The sequence below is a fragment of the Mesoplodon bidens genome (assembly GCF_964165515.1).
Source record: "Mesoplodon bidens genome assembly, chromosome: 7".
Classification (NCBI taxonomy): Eukaryota; Metazoa; Chordata; class Mammalia; order Artiodactyla; family Ziphiidae; genus Mesoplodon; species Mesoplodon bidens.
This window is the reverse complement of record NC_138164.1, coordinates 14,992,936-15,020,878: the sequence shown is the minus strand read 5'-3', so window position 1 is coordinate 15,020,878 and position 27,943 is coordinate 14,992,936. Positions and strand designations below refer to the sequence as shown.

General features: G+C 50.6%; 1 protein-coding gene across 1 annotated transcript in view; it reads right to left on the bottom strand.

Moving 5' to 3' along the window:
* Positions 1-371: 371 nt before the first annotated feature.
* The window catches only part of DSCAML1 (DS cell adhesion molecule like 1), a gene marked incomplete at its 3' end in the record, with an annotated part of 343,503 nt that continues 315,931 nt past the window's right edge, over positions 372-27,943 (bottom strand). Inside the window, exons 20-33 of the mRNA XM_081238516.1 lie at positions 20,987-21,126; positions 14,856-15,009; positions 11,488-11,605; positions 10,944-11,107; positions 10,562-10,660; positions 9,628-9,816; positions 8,956-9,243; positions 7,462-7,617; positions 5,635-5,665; positions 5,368-5,486; positions 4,982-5,134; positions 4,171-4,365; positions 2,610-2,921; positions 372-838 (exon numbers count right to left, since the gene is read on the bottom strand). Of these exons, the coding sequence (XP_081094642.1) occupies positions 372-838; positions 2,610-2,921; positions 4,171-4,365; positions 4,982-5,134; positions 5,368-5,486; positions 5,635-5,665; positions 7,462-7,617; positions 8,956-9,243; positions 9,628-9,816; positions 10,562-10,660; positions 10,944-11,107; positions 11,488-11,605; positions 14,856-15,009; positions 20,987-21,126 (2,585 nt within the window). The remainder of the gene's footprint in view (positions 839-2,609; positions 2,922-4,170; positions 4,366-4,981; positions 5,135-5,367; positions 5,487-5,634; positions 5,666-7,461; positions 7,618-8,955; positions 9,244-9,627; positions 9,817-10,561; positions 10,661-10,943; positions 11,108-11,487; positions 11,606-14,855; positions 15,010-20,986; positions 21,127-27,943) is intronic.

Genomic DNA, 27,943 nt, shown 5'->3' with positions numbered 1-27,943 from the left:
AGGGAAAAATTGCTGAGCCTTTGTGCCTCTGTCTCAAAATAAGGTGAGAGAAATATATAGATATATAGCTTGTCGATGTGTTCCTCTCTCTCTATATATGTATATATCTCTCCACACATATTTTGTGGGGTGGGGAATTTGACTTGCACTGTCAAATTCTTTGTGCCCTGGCTTCATGGAGAAGAAGAAAATAGTTTCATTTGTACAAAAGAGTTCTATGTACAAGCGTTCATGACTTGGGGGTTGTCTTTCCCTTGTTGGTTGGTTTTTGTCAATTTAATATAAATAATGCAGGAAATCAGCCCAGCTGGTGTGTGAGGGCCGGAGGTGCAGACAGGTCCAGGCGGAGGGCCGCTCTTCTGGTTGTGCCCCTACACCAGGGTGTAGGATTTGGAGTAGGCCCCGGCTCCCTGCTTCTGAGACCTCCCTACCCCTGATGTGCTCATCTCGAGAAGTGAGTCCCTGGAGCCCCCCATTTTGGTGTGTGGGCCCCCGGCCCGCGGAGGCTCAGTGCTGGGGGCCGGAGGGGCGGCACTGGGGGCAGCCGGGGGCTCGGCAGGGGTGGGACCGGGTGCCGGGGGCGCCGTGCCAGCTGGGGGAGCTGGCATGGCCAGAGTCCTCTGAGGTAAGGTGGCTGTGGCGGCAGCCCCCGGGTGCGGGAGGCCCAAGGGCTTGCTGGCAGGGTCCAGGGTCAGGTGGCGAGCCTGGGGCTGGTAGGTTCGAGCCAGGTTCCTAATGGAGGCCTCGCGGGGCGGGACCACGGGGCAGGGCTCCCGCCCATCTGCCTTTCGGAAGAAGGCCTCCGACTTGGCGTAGAGGGGCAGGTTACAGTAGTCACCTGGAATGGAGGAAGCAGGGCGTGTTAGTGCTGGAGGCCTCTTGGAACCAGCGGCCAGCTTGTTCCCCCACCCCTACCCCTCAGTCTTCTCCCTGACCTGGCATAGGAGCCCCTCCACCAGACAGGCAGTAAAGAGTCGAGGAAAGATGTGTTACTTGGCCTCTCTGAGCCTCAGTTTTCTTATCTATGCAATGGGGATAATCATATTTCCCTACAGGAATACTGTGAGGAGGGAATGAGATAAAGTAAGGAAAGCGCTTAGTACAGTGGCTGGCGCACGGCAATGCTCAGTAAATTGATACCCATTGTTAATTGATCACTATAGCCGATCAGCTTCAGCTGGTGAAGAGCTCATTTGTAAACAGGGATGTCCTAAGAGCTCTGGCTGTTAGAAAGCATTCTTTTGGGTTTTTTTTGGCATGTTGCGTGGCTTGTGGGATCTTAGTTCCCCGACCAGGGATCGAACCCAGGTCCATGGCAGTGAAAGCGCCAAGTCTCAACCACTGGACCGCCAGGGAATTCCCTAGAATGCTTTTCTTTACTCTGAGGAGGAAAGGAATGTCACTCCCTGTCACCTCCCCACATTAAGCCCGATTCTGTCCTCTGAGGACCCCCAGAACAAGGCTTTCCCCTCTTTCTCACCGCGGCCTTTCAGACATCTGAAGTCAGCTACATTTCCCCATCCCTCTCCTTCGTCTCCTCTTCTCCGGGCAGAATGTTCCTAATTTCTTAAAGTGCCTCCACGGGGCAAGCTTCTAGGACCCTCACATGCTGATTCCTCTGCCCTGTGAGCACCCTCGCCTGTGCACGTGCCTCTCTCCCGTCCACTGTGCCAGGCACTTTCCTTAGGTCATCTCGTTTAGTCCCCACAGCCCCCTGCGTAGGTTAATACCTGCCTGCATTTTGCAAGTGAGGAAACTGAGGTTCAGAGAGATTAAGTAATTTGCCCAACTTCACACAGCTACACAGGGAGGGGGAGTCATTCAGGGCTGCTCGTCTCCTAAGTCTTTGTCATTTCTGTTACCCCAGGCTCTTCTCTAGATGACCCTGAGCCCCTAGGTCAGCATGGCCACTTAGCAAGGCCGGTGCTGAGCAGACCAGATTGCCTGCTTTGACAGCCTGGGCCTTGCACCCTGTGGCCCTAATGTCTGCTGGGGGGCTTCCCTGCTCCCCTCCCCCTGGTTATCCTAGACCTGCCCTGCTGACCCCAAAGGACATATGCTCTGGCCAGGCCCCTGGAGTCAGATGGTTCCCAGTCAGGCTAGGTCCTTGCCCACCAAGAGGTTTGGCCACCACGGGCTGAACTGCCAGGATTGCTCCTTTGGGTCTAGATTAAGTTCCAACAGTATTGAGACCAATGGCCATTGGGCAGCTGACCCCATAAGCATTCTCTTTCCATCCTGGCATAGCTTCAGATTAAGGGAATGATCACTACTTAATGAGAACCTACTATGTGCCAGGCACGTATATCATTTCTAATGATCCTTACAACAATGCAAAGTATATGCTATCAGTTGCATTTTACAAATGAGAAAATTAAGGCCAGAGAGGTTAAATGACTTGCCCAAGGTCACAGCAGTATTAAGAGGTTAAGCCAGGATGTGCGCCCTGATCTGCCTGCTCCCAAGCCCTTGTTCTTTGCACTACCCCCCGACTGCCAAGAAGCCGTGCTGGGCTGGCAGGACCCAGGTGCAGTTAGGGCTAGGTCTAGCCAGGGCTCGTGGGGTTTGGGGGCAGGGGACACAGCAAGGGAGGTGGTCTGAGCGCTCACTCTTGTTGGCCCGGTGAGGGATGGGCACAGCCACATTTTTGCCCCGGTCGGCATCCTGGGGCTTGGGTGGGGAGGCGGTGAAGCGGCAGATGCCAGGCTCTGAGGGTGTGCTCATGGATGTCATGCTGTCGGCGTTCTCGTTGGTGCCTGTGGTCATCTGGTCAGAGGAGCTGTCGGAGATGAAGCATTCGGTGATCTCAAACTTGGCATGCTGCAGTTGTTCCTCCAGCTTGGCATGCTCATAGGCCCGGGCCAGCTCCTCATAGGTGGAAGAGGCGCTCTCAGTGGACACCATGCTGTTCCGTCCTTTGTCTGGGGAGATGGAAGGCACAGAGTTGAGGGGAAATGAGTGGCACCTCCCATATTCATTGCAGCATTATTTACAATAGCCAAGACATGGAAGCACCTGTATGTCCATCGGTGGATGAGTAAATAAAGAATATGTGATATATATATATATATATATATATATATATATATAAATATATATATACACACACACACATGCACACACACACACACACACACACAAAATGAGATATTACTCAGCCATAAAAAAGGAAATCTTGCCATTTGGGAAGATATGGATGGACCTTGAGGGCATCATGCTAAGTGAAACAAATCAGACAGAGAAAGACAAACACTGTATGATCTCACTTATATGTGGAATCTAAAAAACCCCCAACAACACCAAACAAAACCCCCAAGCTCACTGATACAGAGAATAGATTGGTGGTGGCCAAAGGTGGGGGGTGGGAGCTGGGCAAAATGGGTGAAGGTGGTCAAAAGGTACAAACTTCTGGTTATAAATAAGTCATGGGGATGTAATGTACAGCATGATAACTATAATTAATAACACTGTATTGAATATTTGGAAGTTGCTAAGAGAGTAGTTCTTTAAAGTTCTCATTATAAGAAAAAAAATTGTAACAATACATGGTGATGGGTGTTAACTAGACTTACTGTGGTGATCATTTTGCAATATATTACAAATATCAGATCATTATGTCGTACACCTGAAACTAAATGTTATACGTCAATTATATCTCGATAAAAAATAAAGTGGGTTTATGGGGAAAGGGTGTAAATGAGATCAGACTGAGCAGTTCCCCTACCCATAAGCCCAGCTGCCATCTGAAAGCCTGACTATGGAGTGGACCAGGCTCACAAGGTCCTGCTCTCTGCCTGTGAAGGTAGTGGTGGTGGCAGAAGTGGGATATTTGATGTGCTGCCTAATGAAGGGCAGAACATCTTTCATTCTTGAAAATAAGCATCATCCTCTGAGCAGCACTTAGCCTTTTCTCCAACAAACATCATGTGTACCATTTTCTCTGTCATCTTTTGGGAGAGCAAAACGAAATCCTTGACCAAGCAGAGCTCCGCTAGGTCAAGTGTTTTTGTCATAGACACAGAGTGAGTCAGTGACCAGCTGGAAATGAAACTGACCTGTGCCTTGGACTCCAACAGCTGGCAGGTAGGAGTTGGGAAAACCAAAGGTGGAGATGGATAATGGGGGAGCTGGAGGAGAGTGAGCAGAATGGAGGCAGGTCCTTGGGCTTACCTGTGTCCTGGGAGAGGCTGGCACTGTAGCTGTCACTCTCGGTGACAGTGACACCGTGCTGGGAGCCCACAGTGCGCCAGTCGGAGGTGAGGGTGCGGGCGGGTGTGGAGGCCTGGCACTTGGTCAGAGTCCACTGGCTTGAGTACCGGTTCCGGGTGCTGTGGGCTGACTTTACATTCTTCCTGGACACTGGATCTGCACAGAGGAAGCAAGAGCTAGTACCGTCCAGCTGCAGGCATTCAGGCTTGGGCAGCTGGCATGTACCAGAAAGGGCAGCAGGAGCAAGAGAGGAGGAAGAAGCAGCCACAGAAGCTCCCCTGGGAAAGCTGAGCGAGCTTCCTTTCCTGACCACACAGCTGTCTGTGGAGGAGGAGAGCAGCAGTGTCAGGCACTGGGCGGCGTCCTAGTCCTCCCTGGCCACCCTGTCTTTTCCTTCAGCCTGGGAAGAATGTCACCTCATCTCCTGCTGCCTCCTGACTGTCTGTTCAGTCCCTACAGTCCTGGATGTATTCTATGCTTATGTCCAGAGTCACAGTGGAAGATGCAGAAGGCCCTTGGAGAGAAAGAACAACTAACCCTCTCAAAATGTCTAGGTAAGGAAACTGAGGCCCAGAGAGATAAGGTTAGTGACATGCCCAAGGCCATAGCTAGTGAGTCTATAATCAAGGTCTCTAGACTCCGATTCCAGTGCTCTTTCCCTTCCTCCACGCTGCTCCTCCCTCCTTTTTAAAAAAAATGTCACCTCTGTCTTATGCTGTGCCCACGAAACCCCGTGTGGGAGGAGGGCTGTCTCCCCGGGGATAATGCATACTGGTGCCTGGCCGGATGTCAGACATGTCGATGAGGGGTCCTGTGCTCTGGATGAGGGCTGGGTGGTGCAAGGAGACACCGGTGCAGAAACTCTGAGGGTTGACAGCTTGGCTGAACTCAGCATCCGTCACAGGAATGGTGGCCTTGTCATCTCCTGGGGGAAGAAGTACAATCAGCAGCAGTCCTTCCCTTTGGGCACCATCTTTGCTTCCCAAATTTCTCTTTGTCTTTATCCAACAATGAAACCAAGAAAGGTCAGGTCAAGTCTTCCCATTAACGGAGGAGGAAACCTGGGCACTGTGTGAGGACTGGTGGTTGCCCTTCGTGGGATGTGGCCTGGGGAAGCACACTCAGCAGGACAGAGAGCTCATGGCACCTGTCACTCACCCAGCTGCTTGATGCCCTCCTTGTCCTCGATGAGTAGCTGGACCCTGGGGATGTCAATGTGTAGCCGTGGGCCCTGGGGTGGCCCCTTCACGGGGGTGTCAAAGCTTCGGTTGTTCTTGCTGTGGAGAGAAGGGTTGGAGGTGGGTGACTCAGCAGCCATAACGGGTTGGGGGAGGGGTTTTGCAGGACAGTGGGGTCTTAGAAACCTGTACCCTGAAGGGAGGAAGGGGGAGGGGAGGAGAGAGGAAGCAGCTATGTGACACCCACCTTATTAACATTTCTGCCAAACTCTTTGCATCTGCAAAACAGTAGAGAGGGGACTGAGTGAGAATGGAGTCTGAGAAGGATGAGAATTGGAAGAGGCACGGGGAACAAGGTGGGAGAACTTCCTAAAATGGGGCCAGGGCTAGTCTCCTGGGAAGAAATATAAGGAGTTCTGAGACAGTCCAAAACATAAGGTCTCACTGCTCCCAATTCAGGATTTGGCTCAGTTCTGCTTTCCTTTCCTCAGATTTTTATCTAATAGGGAGATCCTTCCCAAAGCAGAGGGTATGTAAAGTGCTCCATCAGCTTCCTGAATTGACTCTAATCAAACAAAACATCATAGCAGTCTGGAAATGGGCATCAGTGGTAGGTCTATCCTCAGGTATCTGTTGGGGAGAGGAGAGAGTGGGGAATGAAGTAGAGGGGGTCAATGGGTATCTCCAGATGACTTCAACCAAGAAGCTTCATATCCTTCTCTAGGACATCTGTCCCCAAAAAGTCCATGGGTGGATTTGAGGGTCACTGCTTTGTCTCAGAGGAGCCTTGAATAGGTTCAGGACTCTCAGGTTAGGAATTGATAAGAGAGGAGAAGCAAAGGACCCAGGTAATCCACTAGACCTCTGATAACTGAGAAAGAGCTGTTAGATCGAATCTAGCTTCATGAACGCATTCAACCATCTATCTACCCACTCATCCATCCATTCATTATTGATCTATCCACCTGTCAATCCATCCCACCCATACATCATGCATTCATTCAACTACCCATCCATCCATCCATCCAGCCATCCACTGATCCAACCATTCCTCCATTCAACCATCAACCCATCCAACCATCTAATCATCTGTACAATCATCTGTTCAACCATTCATCTAATTATCCATTCTTCTATTCAACCATTCATCCAATCATCCATTCATACAACCATCTATCCATCTTATCATCCATCTATCCATCCAAGTATCCATCCATCCATCCATCCATCCATCCATCCTTCCATTGATCCAACCATCGATTCAACTATCAATCCATCAACCATCCAATCTTCCATCCATCCATCCAACCATCCATCCATTTAACAACCATTAACCACCCACTGAATCATCCTTTCATCTACCCAACTCCTAAACAAACACCCTAGGCAGGCTTAGTCATTCCCTCTTCTGTGCTATTATTGTGCCTTGGCTGTGAATTCTATAAGGGCATGGGCTGTTCCTTCTTCATTCATCTTTACACCTCCAATGTCTGGCAGTATCTACAATACAGCAGATACTCAATAAATGTTTTCCAGATGTGTGAACAGACATTTATTAAGCAACTAGTGGGTCCTGGGGAAATCAAGGTAAATCAGACCCATTCATTGCCAGACTATGGTAGCAGGTGTTGGGACAGGGGGTGATATTAAAAATATTTAGCACCTGACAAGGCATGGAAACAGCTCAGGCAAACCAGAGCAAAGTCTTTAGTGGCTGGGTCCTAGGAAAGTCTCGGGGATCCTATATGAGAGAATGGAGCATCCAGGGAAGAAGGGAGTAACATCTATTTACCAATCAACATGGAAATGTTTAAATATTTTAACAAGCAATATGGTTTTACCACTGTGTACCTCTAAAAGTCAGCCCTGGTGAGGGCAGGCACAAAGTCCTGGGGGCATAGAGGAGGAAGCAGTGAACAACCAAGGGGTTTCAGAAGGCTGGAGTGGCAGCTCTCCCTTCAAGGGGACACGGGCACTCCTCCTTGTCCAGATGGTGCTGTGGGCCAGTGGAAAGTGGCCAGCGTGGCTGAGGGTCAGCACTCCCTCCCAGGAAGCCCATAGGAAACTCGCCCACCTCGGAGTCGCTTCAGCCGCTTCTCTTTCCTCTTCTTGCGAACGATGAAGAGCAGTGCCACCCCCAGGGTGGCCAGGATGACCGGGCAGCCAATGGTGAACAGCTTCTTCACATCGTCCCCCTCACCTTGTGCAGACTTGATGGGCGGGATGGTGCCTGAACAGGGGTGCAGAAGGGAGTCAGTTGTCCCTTATGAGTTGAGTGTTATGCAGAGTCTCATGGGCCAGGCAGCCCTTGGCCCTCTTTTGCTGCCTTTGGTCTCACTCTGATCTCTACTTCCTGGTGCAGAGCCCCAACTCTCCCCTCTGCTCCCCCTAATTCTGGTCCCATCAGGACAGCCATGAACAGTTGTGTAGTTTTTATACTGCATATGCTATTAGTGACTTCCTTTTAGAATTTTCCTAAAGTCTCTCAGAGATAGTCTACTGCTTGTTGGAGTTCAGTGTTCATTTCTAGAACGCTGAACTTAGATTCCCACATCCAGCTGGTAAGGTTGAGGGGGATGGTGAGGACCGTAGGAGAGAAAAGTCAGGGAAGTGGGATCCTGTGCTCTCTTCCCCAGATGGAGGCAAAAGCCACTAAACACCCTGCATTCTCTCCCTGCTCCCCATCCCGTGGGCGAAATCTGCTAACCTTGGGGGCCACAAGGAGGCAATGCTGAGTTCTCCTGCTGACATGGCCTTCTGCCAAGCCCTGATGCTTGCTTGTTTCAAAACCTCACTTAAGAGTCATCTCCTTCATGAAGCCTTCCTTGTTTGAGCCCATCCCCTTCTGATACCACTTCTATTCTGTTTCCTTAACACATAGGTAGACTCAATTTAGCTTGTGACAGCTGGTCCCTATGAATTCAGCCCTCTATGTGCTTAAATGCATGTGTGTGCATGAGTGTGAGGTGCCCCCATGTGGCAGATAACAGTTAGTACTCACTAAACATCCGTGTGCTCATTTACATTCCCCAGACTTCCTGGCAGTTAGATTAGAACATGTTCAAGACGGCATAGCTAAAGATGGTGGCCAGCCAACCCTCACAAAGTGTTATGAGAGTGAGAAACAAATCTTTATTGAAATCAAGCCATGAAGCTTTTAGTGTTTACTTGTTACTGCAGCACAGGCTACCCTGTCTTGGCTAATGTACCATCTGAGCAGAGGGTTCTTATAGGGCAGGACCGCAACTGCATCTCTACCTCCCTCTCATCTCTTTGAAGCAACGGAGAGCAAGGGTTGCACCTTCAAGGGCCCTCTGTCTTTAGCGTTACTGACCTGCTTGTCTGCCTATCCATCTGTGTTGGTCACAGGTATATCTACCCACTTACCTGTCTACCCATCTGCTGCTCCTTGGCCTGTCCTTTGCTTGCTTATTCAACTGTCAGCCTTTGTCCCTGACTATAGTCCTGCCTCTTTTCTATTTGTGTGTCTATCTCTTTACGTGTCTGCCTCTCTGCCAGCTTCCCTGGCAGCACCTTGCTCCAGCCCTGCCCACCCTTTCCGACTCACTGCCATCGTAGTCCAGGGTGGCGAACTGGGTGGTCTCATTGCCGCAGCCAGCGCTGTTGCAAGCCCTCATGCGCAGCTCGTACCACGTGGCCTCTCGCAGCTCGGTCAGAAACACCTCCCCGGACCTGTTGGCGCGCAGGCCCTGCCAGGCCCAGGTGCCCTTGGGCCGGTACTCCAGCATGATGGCTGTGATAGGGCAGCCCCCGTTGCTCCAGCCCTGCAGGTTAAGCCGAGCATGTGTGGAGTTGATGTGGGTGAAGAGGTGCTGGTCTTTGCTGAAGGAGGGCTCTGGGGGGCCAGAGGGAGAGAGAGAGGTTAGAGAGACTGGGAAAGATTTCCCTGGGCAGCTGGGACCACAGTGGCTCCAGGGGATCGGTGGGAGGCGCAGATGGGAGTAGGGATGCTCCAGGGGACAGAGGGGAGGAAGAAGAGGAGGGAGAGAAGGACAAGGAGAGAAGGGCCTGGCCAAGGAGGAAGACAGGTGCAGGAAAAAGGAAGAGGTGAGCCACCCATCTGCCATCCCACCACAGGGAAGCGGGGCCAGTTTCTCCTACTGTGACTCATCCGATGCTGCAGTGGTGGGAAGTAGGTGGAGTCTCCCCTTGAGTCTCCACGCTCCCCTGAGCCCTCCTTCCCTACCCCAGCAGCCTTCCACCCCGGCCTGGGCCTTACCCCGCCCGTGGGTCTTGGCCTCGATGATCTCACTGATGCGCCCAGAGCCCACGCTGTTCTTGGCTGCCAGCTTCACCTTGTACCAGGTGCCACACTTGAGGCTGTCCAGCCTGAAGGACCGCTCGCTCGAGCTGACGAACACATCCTTCCACTCCTCGCTGTTGTCCACCGAGTACTGCAGCACGAAGCCTGCCCGGGAGGTTTGCCTGGCTCAGGTCGGGCAGGGTGGGGCCTGGGGTACCCCAACAGGCATCATGGGGCTGGGCGCCGCAGGGGGCAGGGGGTGCTTTGGCCACTGGGATGGGGTGGATGCAAATTAGATGCAAAATGGAAAGGCCCTGGGCTGAGTTGTAGGGCTCTCTCCTGTCAGCGCTTGTGTTGGGGTTGAGAAGCCAAGGTGGGGAGGCGAGCAGAAACCAGAGCTGTGAGGCTTACGAGGGGTCCTATCTAGACCCTACTACTCCATATTTAGTCCCCTGGCCCCGGAGCATCAGCCTCACTTGGGAGCTCGTTAGACAGGCACATTCTCAGCCTCTACTCCAGACCCCCTGAATCAGAATCTGCTCTTACAAGATCCCCGGGTGATTCATATGCACGTTTAAGGTTGAGAAGCACTATCTAGAACATCTGTCTACTTTTACAGATGTGGAAACTAAGGCCCAGAGAATTAGACAGCCTTCCTAAGAAAACAGACTGCCTCAGGTTCGCACAGCTCACCAGTGGACAGGAGGGTGGGTGTTGTAGGGCCCAGACATCTAGGCTGGTATATTTTCCATGGCACTTGGGTAACTTCCATGTGGTCTGAATCGCCCCTCCCCCATTATCTCCTAAGCATTATGAGGACAAGCAGTGGGAGTGAGTGAAGCCCTTCCGCTGCCCCTGGGCCCAGAATTCTTTCCCCTGTCTCCCCCCTCCTCATCCAGACCCCTCTCACCTCGGATGGAGCTGCCCCCATTGTCACCTGGAATCCAGGTCAGGGTGATGGACGACGCGGAGGTTTTGGAGACAGTTAGGCGGGGTTGGTCCGGGGGAACTGTGAGGGGAGAGCCACCAGCCCGCACCAGAAGGTTAATCTCTGACACTGGGGTGGGTTGAGGGCGAGGGGCTGGCTGTCCCACCCTCTCGGTGTCACCCTCACTCCTGCTCATTCTCCTCTCTAGCCCTCCTGCCCCCTCTTCCACGGGGACCCTCTGATCCACCAAGGGTCTGTCTCCCCAGTGGCGGGTCTTCTTCCGTTCGATAACCCTCTCTCTCACACGATGGAATTCCTCCATCCCTGTCCCCATCGGAGCCCTACCCGCCTCGCAGGGTCTCACCTTGCACCAGAAGGTTGACGATGATGGTGTCGAAGCCCCCAGTGTTGGTGGCTGTGCAGGTGTAGTAGCCCGAGTCCTCAGCCTTCACCGCGCGCAGCAGCAACGTGCCATTGGTGTGGATGAGCCAGTGCCCATCCATGGACACGGGGATAGCCGAGTCTTCGCTGCGGGGGTGGGGGATGGGTTATAGCAGGCATCCCCTCCTCCGGGGGCCTCCCCCAGGTCTGCAAGCAGTTGGAGCTGGGAGCAGTAGGGGGCTGGCTCGGGGACCCTGGATTCTTGGGCTGTTACTCAGTGCTTCCTGGGCATATCCAGGAATCTTGGGCCCTTCAATCACCCAGGGAAGGGAGGTCCTTGGCAGCCAACAGAGGGGAGCCAGGGAGGTCAGGCCTGTGTGTGAGAGTGGTAGCCATGTACCTGGCTGGGCCCCTGCAGGGCTGGAGGTGACTGAGTCGCTGGAAGGGAGGGACATTGGTTCTCTTCATGGCTCCTCTGCGGTGCCCAGCCCTGGGGGTCACCTATCCCTGCGGGGTCCCAAACACACCTGTCCTTGGTCCACTTCACGGCAGGGGCTGGGTCTCCCACTGAATTGCAAGGCAGCCGGACATCTCTCATCCAGGGTGTTGTCACAGTGCCCCCAAAGGATATGATCTTTGCTGGGGCTACAGGAAAGAAAGGATGAGAGACACCCCACTTTTACCACCAGCACTGCACTGGCTACCTTGGGCTTGGGGTGGGGGGAGAGTCCAGGAAATTTCAGATGTGAGTCATTGATTCAACAAACGTTTATCAAACACCTGTTTGGGCCAGGTATCACAGGAGGCTCTGAGGGGCCACAAAATGAATCAGATCTATTCCCTGTCCTCAAGTTGCTCGCCATCCAAGAGGGAGACGGATACTTAAAAAAATCATTAGGGTGAAAAATACTATGGTAGGGGTAGAGACAAGTAACCCTAGGAGCAGAAAGAAGGAGGAATGAACTCTGGCAGTGCAGTGGTGGTGGAGGTAAAGGCCAGGGGCGGCTTCTGGAATTGGCAGCTTTGACTTGAATCTTGAAGGCTAAGAAGGAATTCACCGCACAGAGAAGGAAAGGCATGTCGGAAGGGGGAACGGCACTGAGTAGAGGCACGGGGGCCTGAAACCCACGATGAGTGGGAGGATCCTTTGGGGCCACCAAAGCCCAGGGCGAGTGAGGAGGGGGCAGGGGGAGGTGGAGGGCTGTGCCGGCACCTCAAGGAGGCTGGGCTTCCTCTTGAGGTCATGAGGAGGCTTGCAGGTAAGTAGTGATATGTTCAAAGTAGAGTTTTAGATAAATCCCTGGCTGCTTGCAGAGGATGGTTTGGTGGAGGTGATCTTTTTTTTTTTTTTTTTTTTTTTGCGGTACGCGGGCCTCTCACTCTTGCGGCCTCTCCCGCTGCGGAGCACAGGCTCCGGACGTGCAGGCTCAGCGGCCATGGCTCACGGGCCCAGCCGCTCCACGGCATGTGGGATCTTCCCAGACCGAGGCACGAACCTGTGTCCCCTGCATCGGCAGGCGGACTCTCAACCACTGTGCCACCAGGGAAGCCCATGGTGGAGGTGATCTTGCAGGATGAAGACCAGGGACAAGACGGTGGCTGGAGTGCAGGCGAGAGGTGATACAGGGTGGTGGAGAACAGACTAGGGGCTCAAGGGAAGAAATGCCAGGACGTGGGGTCTCCCTAGTTTTGGGGAAGAGATAGAGGGGGAGGTGAGGGTGACTTCCAGGATCCCAACTGGTCCAACCCGATGGGTGCTGATGCCCTCGTGGAGTTGAGGCCCACAGGAGGAGGAGCAGCGTAGGTGGGAGAGACGGGAAGATTCTGCTCACGCTAAACCTGGGGGACACCCATGGGGGTAGCTGGAAAGCAGGTGGATATAAATCTTTTGGAGCATGAGAGAGATGACTGGACCACGCTGATGTGCACTCAGCAGCAGACTGACTGAGGTCACCAGGAGGGGGACTGCAGATTGACAGAAGAGTGGCAGAGCCCTGGGGTCCTCAGCATGCAGGCGTAGAGGAGGAAGGCATGTCCCTGGGGAGACAGGAGCACACTGAAAGGACCCTGATGCACAGGCGGCATCACGGAAAGCAAAGGGAGGCAAAGATGCCAAGGGCCCAGTGAGAAGGCAGTCATGTCAGGCACCTTGGAGATCTCCAGGCCCAGGGTTGAAAGTGTTAAATTAACCAAGCAACCACGTGCTTCAAGGGGCCACAGTCAGCCCCACTGAGCCACGGGACCCTTCTTGGGGAGAGGGAAGATGTGAGGTGGCTGAGGAAGCAATGCTTAGAGGTTTGGGTGCAGGGAATGGAGGTTCCTCTCCTCTGAGGGCAGCGCCGGGGCGATGGGCTTGGGACAGTAGGTGAGGTCTGGAGGGGCCGCCGAGGAACAGAAGGCTGCCTGGGGCAGTGGAGGACCGCCGGGGGCCAGAAAGACGTGGACTGGGCTGAGGGGCCCAGTGAAGACAGCCTCCATCGCGGGCAGAGAGAAGTGTTGGGGGCCTCGGGGATGGCGCCAGGGGCTCTAGAGATCCCGTTCTAGACCCAGTTCTGCCCTGTGGCTGGGACTGGCTCCTGTCCCTCCACCTCCCAGGGCTGCTGTGAGGACAGAAGAGCATGATGTCCACATTTGAAGAAGTACGAAGCCCTCTGGGAACGTGTTCCATTTGATTTCCACAGGGGAAGGGGCCAGCCTTCAGCCAAGACACCCAGGCTCTCAGACCATGCTCTGGGCCAGCGCCAGCTGTCCTGGGAGGATCAGAGGCCCTGGGCCCCTCCCCTCCTGAAGGAGACAAGCCCAGAAGAAGGGGTGGGTAGCCCCTCTGGGAGGAGGGGCCACGGGAGGTTAGACACCTGAGGCCGTGTGGAAAGAGCCCTGACTTGGAGCCAGAAGAGCTAGCCCACCACTCTCAGCTGTCTTTGCAGACCGTGACACCCCGGCCTCAGAGTGTCCACTGGAAAATGGGATGACAGCCCCCGCTGGCAGGGCAGCTGCGGGTCCTCCGTTCAGTGCCCGCTGACCCTGAGCCTGAGGCCAGGGAGGGCAGGCGCCTCTCGGGTCTCAGCCAAAGGAAGCTGGTCACCCCTGGAGGGCGGCTGGGCTGAGGCAGGCACCAACCATCCGAGCCCTGGTCCTGGGGCCCCAAGGCTACAGTGACAGGTGGCTGTGGGACGAGGGAGGGCCCAGGGAAGCCCAGGGTCAGAGTAGAGGCTGGAAGTCTTGGGCCTGTGTGGCTAAGTCCCATGCCCCAGGGTTAGCACGGGGCAGGCGGCCCGGCAGCTCCGCGAGGTGGCCTCTGTCTCGATCTTGGGCTGAGGCCTCAGAGCTGTCATTCCCTGTAAAGTGGGGGTACACGTGCCCCCATGCCACATGTACGCCCAGGTCAGGGGTTTGGCGGAACACCCCCAAGAATAGACGTGGGCTTATTCACCCTGCGTGCCCCATCTAGCCCACAGTCTCCTTTGGCATGGCCCCTGTAAATGTCTGTTGGTTGAACGAACCACCAATCAGTGGGGTCACCCCTGCCTGAGGTGTCCGGGCTTTGGAAGGAGGGGGCCGTCTTGCCAGCTCTCTGCGCCGTGGAAGCAGTGTACCCCACCTCAGTCCCCTTTGGAGGAGCTGAGCTGGGCTGGAGTTGGGAGCTGGGGACCAGGGTGCATTACGCCCAGCGCCCCTGGCTAGCAGTGCTGCCTCGAGCCTGTTGTGAGGCTTTCTGGGAGTCAGGGGGCAGCAGAGGCCCGGTCTTGGTGTGTGCAGGAGGGAGGCGGGCGGCCGGCCAGCCCCTTACAGCCAGGTCACCGACAGGGTGAAGGGAGGACATCCCCTCCCCCGGGAGAACCGGAATTCTAGGCGGGGCGGCTTCTGCCCTCTGCCGCAGTCCCAGGCTGCTCACCCTTGCCAGCAGGCTCGATGGTCACCTTCTCGCTGCCGTTGCCCCGGCCGGCAGAGGTGACGGCAGCCACCCACAGCAGGTACTGCTGTCCTCGGTTTAGGTGGGCGATCCGGTAGAAGAGCTGCTCCGGACTCGTCTCATACTCACTGGGAGCCTGTGGGGCAGAGGCGAACGCATGCTAAGACCCAAGGCCCCTGGGCCTCCACCTCTGCCTCCAGCCTTGCTGGGGGCCCTGGGCTCGGAGGAGGTAATGGCCGGGTTGGGGGCCGGGGAGGCAGGATCCTGCCTAGTCTGCCCTTTCTGGTTTTGGAGCCACACTGAACAGAGTTTGCCCTGGACTTGGCACGGGGCTCAGCCCTGGGAGCTGACGGGCCTGCTCTGGCGTGTTGCTGGGTCGGCCTCAGTTTACCTCTCGGACTGATCTAGGCGCTGGCCACTGTGGCTCCAGGCCAGGAAATGTGAGTGTTCTGAGAGATGGAGGAGAAGGGAGAAGGGAGGAGGGAGGGTCTCAGGAAAACCCTGAGTAAAGGGAGTCTCTGGGAAGAAGCTAAATTACTACATTTGCCTTATTAGGGCTGTAGACAGGCTCCCCCAGCCTGTCCCCAGTCAGAGTCACCTCCCAGCCCTACTGTCTAATTACTGCTCCTTCATTCCTCCCCCCTTCCCCCCACCTCTGGGGGAGGAAGGGGTGGGAGAGGGAACTAAGAAACCTTCAGGGGGCAGCACTTTATTAATGATGATTAGTGGTATAGATCACCATATCTATATTTGTAGGTTATATAAATCTATAAAATTTTTTTAACCAAATGACAGTTTTGACAAGTTGCCAACAAAACAATATTGGATCCCAGTGGTTTTACCAGTTGCTTTGATGAAAAGATTACGTTGCCTTGGAAACCAGAGGCTCAGATATTGAAATGAATTTGAGAAGGAGCTTTTGATAAGCGCTAGTTTGCAGACCTCCTGTCAGCCCCTTCCCTGGTGCAGGCGGGATGGGGCTGACTTTCATTTTATTTTATTTTTTGGTCAGCTGTGGGGTAGGGAAAGCAGGACAGCACCAGGGCCTCTTTGACATCAGGGAGGAAGTCTAGGCAGGGGGAGCAGCCCCGGAACAGATGGGGGGCCCCCAAGGCCAGAGGGAGCTAATAATTAGTTACCTCTGCAGTCACGGGATCCTGCACACACACGCCTACATGCACACGCTCACACGCACATGGACATGTAGACACATTCACGCACATGCTGAGGGACAGACCTCCAGACAGATATGGGGTCACAGAAGGACATTCTCTGTCCGCCATGGGAGGGCTGAGGGGCCCAGTGACTTATAATAGGAGAAAACATCCTTTTTGGCCCCAGACTGTCTGCAGGGAGATGCTCGGGAGAAGGTACAGGCATCCCCACAACACACACAGAGCTCCCTGGCAAACTCCTCCTCCTGCCTCCCTTGTGGAGATCTGGCCTTGAATCCAGGAGGTCCCTGAAAGCCACCCTGAGCCCTAGTAGTTGGGAAGTCCTCTCAGGCTGCAGCACTGGGGGACTGTGTGGATATCTGCAGGTCATATCTGAGCACGAGGCAGGGCAGGGCAGTGGCTTTGATACCTGCTTGCCTCACTTGCTATATGATCCACAGTGTCTCCCATGGTTTCTGGGGCCTCAGTTTTCTCTCCTGCACACTGAGAAAGCAATACAGCTCGGCCTACCCTGTGTGGTTGCACTGAGGCACATATGAGGCAAGGGGTGTGCAAGTCTTTTGTAAAAGGGGAAATGGTCTTCTCCTGGCACATTTTTCTGTGAGGATGGAGGTGTGTGTGTGTATGCATGTGTAGAGAAAAGTTGAGTGTACTTGCTTGTGTGTGTCAGTGTGTACCTGAATGTACATTTGTGTCTACACAGGGCAGGAATGCTTTGGCTTCCCCCTGAAGGCATTAGCATATTATCCAGATCCTGGGTGCCTTCTTTTAACCTGGATTCCCCAAGAATGTCCTGAAATCACTTTCAGAAATACACAACTCTACTCCCAAATAAAGTCCCAGTGAATCAAAGGTTAAAAAAAGGTAAAACTATGAAAGAGGAAACTATAGGTTAATATTTATCTGTCCTAATAACAAAAATAAAGGAAAAATCAAAAATGAAAATGATTTATAAATTTAAATTATACAAAAAGAAAACCTATGGTATAATAAAAACTAGAATCAAAGGCAAGCAAATACTTGCAACATATATGGTCAAAAATGGTTATTATCCTTAATATGTAAAGAGCACTTACAAATCAATAAGAAGAAAACCACGATACACCCAAATAAAAAATGGACAAAGGACATGAATTGACAATTACCCAAAGATGAAAAAAACAGCCAGAAAACACATAGCACTAATCAACCTAACTAGTAATCCAAGAAATATAACTTAAAACAAGACCTCTTTTTAAAAAAATCCCAACTGTCAAAAAAGAAAAATATATAATACCTTGGATTAGTATGGGCGCAAGGAAGAAGTATATGCTACTTATAATGCTGTATAAGAAGTATAAATTGGTGCAAAATTTCTGAAGAGTAATTTGCAAACGTGTATGCAAACCTTAAGAATGTTCATACTCTTTGTGACCCAGGAATTCCTATGGAAATTTAACCTAAGAAAAAAATAAAACGTGTACATAAAAACTTTTATGAAGAACTCTCAATGAAACATTATAATGGTGAAAAATTAAAAACAGATTAAATATAGAATAATTGGGGGACTGGTTAAATAGATTATGTACATACAGATGATATTTTAAAAGAATACTTGATGTCATGGAAATTCCCTGGTGGTAAAGTGGTTAGGATCTGCGTTCTCACTGCCAAGGGCCTGGGTTCAATCCCTGGTCAGGGAACTAAAATCCCACAAGCCATGTGGTGCAACCAAAAAAAAAAAAAAAAGAATATTTGATGTCAAGAATATTTCAATAAAAAAGAATATTCGGTGGTGTGGGAAAGTGCCTTCATGTGTTACATGAAAAATGCAGATTATATCACATTGTGTAAAATTTTATTTTAATTTTGTAAAAAAACCAAAACAAAACCATGGTATACGTACAGATCAAAGACTAGAAGATTATACACCAAAACGTTGCCAATGTTTATCTTTAGGGAATGAGAGTACAAGTAATTTTTACTTTCCTCTCTATATTTTATATATTTACAGAATTTTCTACAATAAAATTGTATTATTTTGATAATCAGAGAAAAACAACAAGTGTATTAAATTGTTTGGTAAAATTTCTAACAGGACTCAAGGCAGCTCTGGCCAGCCCTAGGGTGTAATTCCTGGGATCCTGCACCATATGTAGTTTCCCGCATCTATTCTGAGGATTCCACACACACAAGTTCATACACTCCAGTATGTACACACACAGACTCACACGCATTTGCCTCTCACCCCACACTTACTCCCACAGTCTTGCACTATCACATGTACACGAGTGTGCCCTCACTCCTGGAGCTCTTTCATAAATGAATTTGTGATGCAGTTGTTTGGAATCTGGAATATATTTCTGCAAAGCAATCATATTACACAATCACATGTGGTGGTTAGGTCCCCTGGTCCCTCCTTCAGCCCAGTCCCTGCCTTGCAACATGGCTGAACTGCAGTTCTCATCACACTAGCACACCTGCCCCACCCACCATGTGACAATGTCTGATGGGAAATCTCCCCAGGAGAGAGGAGGTTCCTCTATGCTCGGGGCATAAAGAGGAAGGAGGGAGGCTCCCCAGGTCTCCAGCAGCAGGAGGAGGGCATGGGGACCAGGCACTCTGCTCCGGAGCCTGGGAGATGTGTCCCCAGCCAGTTGACTGGGCATCCTGGAGCCTGAGTTAATGAGGAGGCTGAGTTCCCAGATACCAATCCCTTTGAAAGACTTCATTATCAGAGGAAGTAATGACCATACAAACCCAAGCTGGAGAATGAGTTCCCACCCTCTCATCAATTTATGAAGGGAAACTTGCCCAATGTCCAAGGCTTTACAATTGCCAGGGTGCTAGTAATTCATTCATCAAACACGTATTCTGTGACAATGATGCTCCAGGCACCATGTTCCGCAGCTGGGGACCCAAAGATGAATAGATAGATGCTGCCCTTGTCCTCACAGGGCCCCTCAGACCAGTGCGGGAGACAGGTGAGTGAGCAGCTAACTGCCAGCTAATGCATTCAGCGTGTGCTAGAGGATGAAGAACATGCCATGGGCAGTAGGATCAGCAGGGCAGAGGGGTGGGGGGTGAAAGGCAGAGCGACTGTCCAGACGGTGACAAGCCGAGTGTAACAAGAGCCTAGGATGTGTGTGAGTGGGAGGGGGGCAAAAGGGGCAGAAGACATGGCTGAAAATGTTGATTGGAAAATTGGTACAACCCCCCAACAATGGCAGGGTGTTCTCAACCTAACACCTGCAGACCCCGTGATCCAGGAGTTCCTCTCATAGGCCCAACAGGAACGCATACACAAGAGCACCAAGAGACATGGACAAGAGTTTTCACAGCAGCACCATCTGTTATAGCTCCCAACGGAAAACTACCCAAATGCCTATCAACGGATAACACAATGGATAAATAAATTGTGATACACACACGTAATTGAAAACTATACGGAAGTGACAGTGAGTGATCTCTAACCACACACAACAATATGGATGAAATTCACAAACTCAAAATAATGTTGGGTCAAAGAAGCTAGGCAAATGGTGTGTGTGTGTGTGTGTGTGTGTAATATAAAGAACAAAAAGAGGCAATGCTAATCTGAAGTCAGGATGGTGGTTACGCCTTCAGGGGGAGGGTGGTGACCTTCTGGGGTGTTGTCCTGTTCCCTGCTCTGGGAATCCCCCCTTCTGCATACTTGGATGTGTGAAAATTCATGGAGTTGTATAGTCATCATATATGTACTTTTCTGCATGTGACACAGTGGCTGTGAGGATGGAGAGGGGGCGGAGTCATTGCAAAGACATTTCTGGGCTTCCCCTCTGGTAATAGAACTCTGGCCTCACTGGTGAGGAGTGGGGCCACCTACGGCTCAGAGGGTAATTCAGAAAGACCACAGGAAAGCAGAGAACAGAGGATGAGATGAGGACACAATTACCGAGCAATTTCAGGGCAGCTTTCCGGGCTGCCGGAAGCTCATCTGCAGGTGCTGGGGCTGTTGTCATAACACAAGTTGCTGATGGAGGGAGAAGCTGGCCTCCATCTGCTCCCTGCTCTCCCCGGTCCTGAGCACACCCCTTGATAGTACTCATGCCCCCCCCAGGGAGCACCCCTCTGCTTTTCCCACTAGACTGAAAGCGCCCCAAGGGCAGGTGTCTTTGCACCTGCTCTTGTAACTACAAGAGGTGTGCTCCAGAGCAGTCACCCAGCAGCACTCTGGTTGAGTGGCTGGAGATAAGGAAGGAGGCAGAGGGAAGGATGCCTATTATGGGATATGGGTGCATATCCCACGGCACCCGCCCTCATCCTCTCCTCTCTCTTAGCAGCCCTCAGTAGAGGGCAGGGGTTAGCCCCCCGCACTGTGCCCCAGCCTGGGGGCTGCCCACTTTGCTCCCGGGTTTGGGCAGACAGAGCTATCTCTCAGTCCTCTCCCCTAGGCTAGGCCCAGACCCTGGCCCAGAGAGAGATGCCCTTGCCTTCCCCCATCTGTCCCCCATCTTCTCCTCTCTCTTCAACTGGCACCATGCTGAGGGGGCCACTCAGGGTAGAGCTCCAGCAGCCCTCCAAGCCCGGACTGATCATACTGAAAAGCTGATTCATTTCCAAAGGCCGTGGGCCAGTGAGTCCCCAGTCCAGAGCTCTGGGATCTGCTAGGAGCTTCCTTGGTCAGCCAGACCAGAAAAGCCAAGGCCCTGTCCTCCCACCTGCTTGAACGTGACCCCTGACTCAAAGGAGCTTCCAGGGCTTGTGGTAATCTTGCAGCCCCTGGAACAGAGGACTGACCCAAGATGGACTGGGGTAAGGCTTTAGCCACTCTTGGGTGACCAGTGCCCATACTTATCCATGAATCCAAGAAGCAGCACAGATATAAGCAGCCCCAGGGTTTGGCTCAGAAGCCAGCTGATCTACAGGTACTCTCTCTGTCTCCTGTCCTGCTCATCATTTGGCCCTGGGCCCACTTACCGGCTGGCCAGACCCGGGGCTGAAGCAGAAGATGGTGTACTTCCGGATCACCCCGTTGGGCTTGGCTGGGGGGAGCCATGACACAACCACACTGCTAGCGGATGAAGGGACAGCTTTGATGCCAGCAGGGGGACCTGGAACTGAGCAGGGGAAGGTCGGGTCAGTTTGGAGAAAGGAGGAGCAAAGCCTTTGGGAAAGAATGCAGGGTGGGGAGAGTGAGGCAGATCAATCTGGGAGCGCTTCCTGAAGGAGGCATCTCTGAGCTGTGGTTTAAAGGAGGAGGGTCTAGCATGGCAAACAGGTGGTGATTATTAGGGGCTTGTAACAAAGTCTCTGAGATGGAAGCACTGGGAGTGGCCGGTTCAGAACTGTTTGGCCAGAACTAAGGACTTCAGATACACAAGAAAGAAACAGAACCCATAAGGAATTCATCTTGATCCCAATCACCCTAATCTGATCCCCACCCCAATGCTCTACTAACGAAGCTTGTACTTAGGCCAAACAAATATACAGGTCAATTTGCTTTTTGCCCTGTGAGCTCCTTGAGGCTGGGGACTCTAGAGACTCACAGAGCAGGCCTCCTCCCGAGGGTCAAGGGTCAGTGGTCAGCCAGTGGGTGACTGTGTTTCCTGCCATGTGCTCAGGGCACTGCCCTTGGGGGGCTGGCTAGGCCCTTTCTCTTTTCAGGAGGGAAAGTCTACTTTAGAATTGGCTGAGAAATCCATCCTAAGTGGATCCAATCTGTATGGATTCTGACCTCCCCTTGCTCCCATGTCTGAGCCTGCCTGGCCTGGCTGGGACCCCAGGGCTCTGCCTGGAAGACTGGAAGCATCCTGTTTGCAGCCCACAGTCTCCTTCTTCGTCTTTCCCTTGTATTGTTGTGACTTGTCTTCCCTCCTGGGAGCTTTTATGCTCCTTTGAAGATTGTAATGGTATACTATTCAACTTATTTTACCTTTCTGAGTCTCAGTTTCCCCATCTATAGGGACATAACAACCACATTAAAGGTCTGTAGTGAGAATTAGTTCTAATTAAAATAAAGCACCTGGCATGGTGCCTAACACACAGATGACACTCAGTAGATTGTAACAACTGGTATTTTTGCATTCCCTCCCCTGACTCTTAGCTTTCAGTACCTACTTCAATTTTTAAAATCTAATAAGTGGTCAACAATTCTAGGTTAAATAAAATAATTTAAAACAGCATCATCATCCATCCAGGGACCTGAACCCAGAAGCTCACAATCATCCTTAACTCTGCCCTTCCTCACTGCTATAGCCTTGCCATTTACCTCTGCTAGGGGTCTCTGCAGTTTTGGGATGCAAGGGGGTCTATGGATGGCCACTGGGGCAATTTGCAGTGTTCAAATATTCTCTGTCGTTGCATACTTTTTTTTTCTTATCAGTTATTGAGAGAAATATGTTGAAATCTCCCACTACGATTATAGATTTATCTATTTATCCCAACACTACAGGTAGTGCTGTTGGTTTTTGTTTTATGTATTTCAAGGTTATTAAGTTCATAAAAATTTAGAACTGCTTTATTTGCCTAGTAAATTAAGTCTTTTACCATAACAAAGTGTCCTTCTAAGAATGAGTTTTTGCCTTAAAGCATACTATGTCTGATATTAATATTCCAGTTTTCTCTTAGTTTTGCATGGTATGTCTATCTTTTTCCATCTTTTCATGCTTAACTTTTCTACACCATTATGTTTTAGATGTCTCCTATAAACGGCACATATTTGGGTTTTGTTTCATTGCTAGCCAATCTGGCAATCTTTATCTTTTAACTGGAGAATTTAGTCAATTTATCTTTAATGCTATTCCTGATATATTTGGGTTTAAATATCCCATCTTACTAAATACTTTCTATTTGTCCCACCTATTGTTTTTTCCTTTGTGCCTTCTTTTGGATTGAGTATTAAAAATACTCTATTTCCCCTTCTCTGTTAGTTTTGCTATAATACAGTTTTTAATTACTTTTAGATTACAATGTGAATCTTTGCCTTACCAAAGTCTAACATTATTAATTGGCACTTTTCTTCTCAGACAATGCAAGGACTTAGAACTTGCATTTACCCTCTCTCAATTTACATGCCACTGTTGTATATTTTAATTCTGTATATATTTTAGATCCCCCTTCAAGACGATGACATGATCACCATTTTATGCAATCAATATTGATTTTGATTTACCCATATATTCACCGTTAATTGCTCTTCTTTCCTTCCTACATCACTGAGTTTCCACCTGGGATCATTTTCCTTCTAGTGAAGGAATACCCTTTAGTATTTCTTCCAGGGCAGGTAGGTTGATGATAAATTCTCTCATTTTTTTTTTTTTGGTCTGAAAATGTCTTTATTTCATCTTAATCTTGAAAAATATTTTTGCTAGGTATAAAAATCACAGGTTGATAACTATTTTTTCATACATACTTTAAATATACCATTGTATTGTTTGCTGGCTTCCATTGTTTCTGATAAGTTAGCTGACAATCTAATTTTTGCTCCCTTGAAGGTAAGTGGTCTTTTTTCCCTCCTGTTGCTTTTAAGATTTTTCTCTTTGTGTTTGTTTTTTAGCAGCTCTATTATGATAAGCCTAGGTGTGGATTTCTTTAAGTTATTGCCTGTGAGGGTTGTAGAGCTTTGTGCATTTGGGCTTGATGTCTTTCACAGCTTTGAAAAGTTTTCAGACATTTTATCTTCTGCTCCGTTCTCTTTCTCCTCTTCTTTGGGATATCTTCTCACATCTTCTATGTCCTTGATATTCAGAATGTGGTCCATGGATCAGCAGCAGTGTCACCTGGGAGCATGTTAGAAATGCAAAATCTCAGGTTCCACCCTAGATCTACTAAATCAGAATCTGAATTTTAACATGATCCCCAAGTGATTTGTATGCACAGTAAAGTTTGAAAATCACTGCTCTATATCTCTTATTTGCTCTTTTATTTTCCATTCTCTTATTTGCTGTTTTATTTTCCATTCATTTGTCTTTATAATATCAGAAGATATTATCTTTTTTTTTTTTTTTTTTTTTTTTTGCGGTACGCGGGCCTCTCCCATTGCGCGGAGCACAGGCTCCGGACGCGCAGGCTCAGCGGCCATGGCTCACGGGCTTAGCCGCTCCGCGGCATGTGGGATCTTCCCGGACTGGGGCACGAACCCGTGTCCCCTGCATCGGCAGGCGGACTCTCAACCACTGCGCCACCAGGGAAGCCCACCAGAAGATATTATCTTTTGATGTATCTTCCAGTTCACTATTTATCTCTTTGGCTGTGACTAATTTGTTGTTAAACCCATCTAGTGAGTTCTTAATTTCAGTTATTAATAGTTTTTATTTCTAGATTTTCCATTTGATAGCTTCCAATACTCTTAAAATTTCAAATTTCAATTGTTAAGAATAATTATTTTAAAGTGCATATTTGATAAAACCTATGTTTGGAACTCTTGTGGATCTGTTTCTTTTGTCTTTTTCTTTTTCTGCTGGCTTTTGTTCACATTGTCACCATTATTTTTTACTGTATGCCCGACATATTATTTGCAAAATTGTTTGTGGAAATAATTTGAGGTCTCAGGTGATGTAATCTTCCTAAAGAAAGAATTCATGTTTGCTTCTGACAGGCATCTGCAATCTGGGGCACTAGCAACCTGAGGTCAACTCAATCTAATTTCTAGGACTGAGATGATTTGAGGCTGAGCTACTTTTGGTCCACTTTTAATCTTAGAGTTCTTCTACCCTTCATGGTCTCAACTCAAAGTAGGCGGGGGTTGGGGGGTGAAGGGGATGGGAGAAGGGTTCACCAGACAGACCCACACACCCTAGCAGGCCCTGGCCTCCACTTAATGTCTTTCTAGTACTGCTCAGTTTCTCAGTCACTGCCTCCAGATTCAGCAAATGCCCCCGAGGGGAAGAGCTGTTCCAAATACCAGGCTCACCTCCTGGGCCTCCATTCTTCCTTGGATCCTGGCCCAGTAACTCTTTACTTTCCTGCCAGCTCTCTGATACCTTGAAGCAAGTATTTAAAAATATTTTATTCATATTTTCTAGTGTTCCAGCAAGGAGGAGAGTGGGTTTGAGTTACCACGTCTACCATTCCTGGAAGTGGAACTCCTCTGATATGTTTCCCTAAACGTGTCCCTCCTCCTCCCTTCATCCTCACTGTTGCTGAACTAGCACACACCTTCCTCTTCTCTGTCTAGATGCCCACAGGTTCTAAGAGGCCCCTCTGACCCAAGTCCTTATCCCCCCCATCCCCTTCTTGCAATCAATCCTCCATGCTTCTACAAGAGTTACCGTCCTAACACGCGGCTCTAGTTCAAGCCCCTTCCTCAGTTAAAGACCTTTAAAGTGGTCTAAAATCCAACCCAACTTTGCACTCCAAGGTCATGTAGCTAGGTCTGGTATTCACAGGGGAGACAAGTGGTAGGAAAGAGGTTTTGTAGCTCATGAACTGAGTGCAGCCAAGCCAGCCTGAAACCAGGCTCAGACTGAGAGATCTGGACTTAAGAAATGAGCTTGAATTGATATGTTTGCATTGTATCTTTTTATGTATCTTGCGTTTCTCTAAATTTTCTGGTAATTTTTTTCCTTTGGCAAAATGCAAATTCCTGAGGGGGAGTGGTCGTGGTGGGTATGGAGTCACAGAGTCTTCAGATTAGGGTATCTGTCCCATGGCGCAGCTGGAATTGGAATGTGGGTCGGTCTGCTTTCCAAGTCAGCTGAGTAACAACTGTGATGACTACCACCTACAGATGGGAGAGTCTGGTGGAGCTGGAGCAGCACGGCTGGGGCAGGCATGGCTGTCCACCTACCCCTCTGCTATCATTCCTTCCTCTTCCTTGCAAACAGAGTCTCACTCTTGCTTGGGTCACCCATGCTCCTCCACCCTTCAGAGAAAGCTGTCTCCATCACCTATACCAGAGGATTTATTAGGCTTAGAGTAAGTCAGCCATGATATTTCCCTTCTCCTTTCAGTGACTAGCTTTGCTAGAGGCATATTGCCCCACTGTGGCCGATGGGAAATGAGCATGAACCTGTTGAGGGGATTTCTGGGAAAGGTTTTTTTTACTCCCAAGAGAGGCCCATAGGAAGAGACTGCTTCTCTCATCCTGAACTCTGTCTTGTCTGGCGTGATGCCTGGAGCTGCAGCCATCTTGAAATCACGGGAGGAACAGCTGACAGGCTGAGGATGGCAGAGCAGAAAGATGGGAACCACTGAGTTAACCAACCCTGGAGCTGCCCTACTCAAGACTTCTTGTTATATATGATAATAAATATGCTTATTGCTAAAATCTACCAAAGGCTTCCTAACCGATACCAGTGGTATGATGGAAAGTATAGAGGCTAGGGAGGCAAGAAAGCCTTGATTTGCCACCCATTAGCTTTGTGACCTTCGGCAAGTTGCTTTAGCGCTCTAGGGCTCCGTTTTCTCATCTCTAAAATGGAAAGAATACCTATCCTGTAGGGCTATTGGAAGGTTAAATCATGCTTATGATGGCACGTCACACACATGTCAAGTTATGACCACTGTTCTGGATGAGATCTCATCGGACAGCAGGCTCCTTTTAGCTTAGGCTTCCCTCAAGGGCACCTGGGTCCATCAGAAGCAGTCATTTCATTGCCAGCTCTTGGCATGTATAAAGCAACTACCATTTGCTAGCACTTGACATTTTAGAAAGGATTCTATAGCTATGTTGTTTCTTACAACGTGTAGATGAGGCACTGTCCCCATTTTATCATGAGGAAACTGAGGGTCAGAAAGGTTAAGTGACTTGCCAGTAGGTGGCAGGGCTGGGGCACGCACGGCTGCTGTGTTTACCAGTGTCCCTTCCACTCGGGGAAGCTGCTGCCTTAGGACCTGGCCCCTGCCTGTGCGTATCCCTGTGTGTGGCTCCGTAGGCAGCTCAAGGGTAGGGGGTCGACAGCTCCTTGTAGGGAGGGATGGTGCTCCTAGACCTTTGGATACCCTTGTGGGGTCTCGCCTTGGTCAGTTAAACATGTGTAGGTGCTTACAACTCAGGCCTTGCATCAGAATAGGACACAAAAGGTCTGGGGGTCTGGGTGGTTAATTTCTAGAGGCCAAGAAGGTGCCAGTGTGTGTGTGTGTGTGTGTGTGTGTGTGTGTGTGTGTGTGTGAGTGTGTCCTTGAGGCCCTGAAAGGGGCCAGGCGCTGAGCACCATCTCCGTTCAGTCTCCACACAAGAGCAGGTGGCTCTGCCTGGAGCTGTCCCAGGAAACCGCGATGGGGGGATTAATGACAGGAAAAGTAGGGCGGGCAGGTTGGTAAATATTTAATTGCTCAGAGCTTAAGTGGGGGAGGGGGATGAGCTGATGGAAAGGGAGGGGCTTAGGGAGAGTAAGGAGCGATAATCTGAGCTGGTCCGGTCACCAAGTCACCAAGCGCGGGGCTGCACTGGGAACATCTCCATCATCACATTAGAGCCGCTCCTTTTAACTCCTCTCACCCCTCCAGCTCCTTCTGCTAAAGTGTCTGGGTAGGGCCTAGACTGTGGGTCTCTGTATCCTTTGAAAAAACCGAGGCTGCGTGGGAAGAAAGCCATGATGGCAACCCTGGCTACCGTTTATTAAGCGCCCAGTGTGTGCAAGGCACTTCACATCAACCGACTCTTCTGCCGATAGAGCACCTGGCTCAGAAGGGTTAGAATCAACTCAGTGATGGGGCTGGGGGGTGGTGAGGAAGGAAGTGGAAGACGAGCTTGGAGCTGTGTATGGTCACACACAGCACCTCCTGGACCCGGCAAGGCCCCTGGAGGTGTCAGCTCCAGCTCAGGCAGGAAGTCTGGCCCTTCTCCCAACCTGATCCCTCCTGGGATGACTCAGCTCTCAGCCTCCCCCATCTGACTCGGTCACTCTCCCCTTGAGGTTTGGCTCATTATCTCTGTTTTCTTCCAGTTCTGCCCCCATAGAGAAGGGCTTTGAGATCACAGCTCCAAGTGGA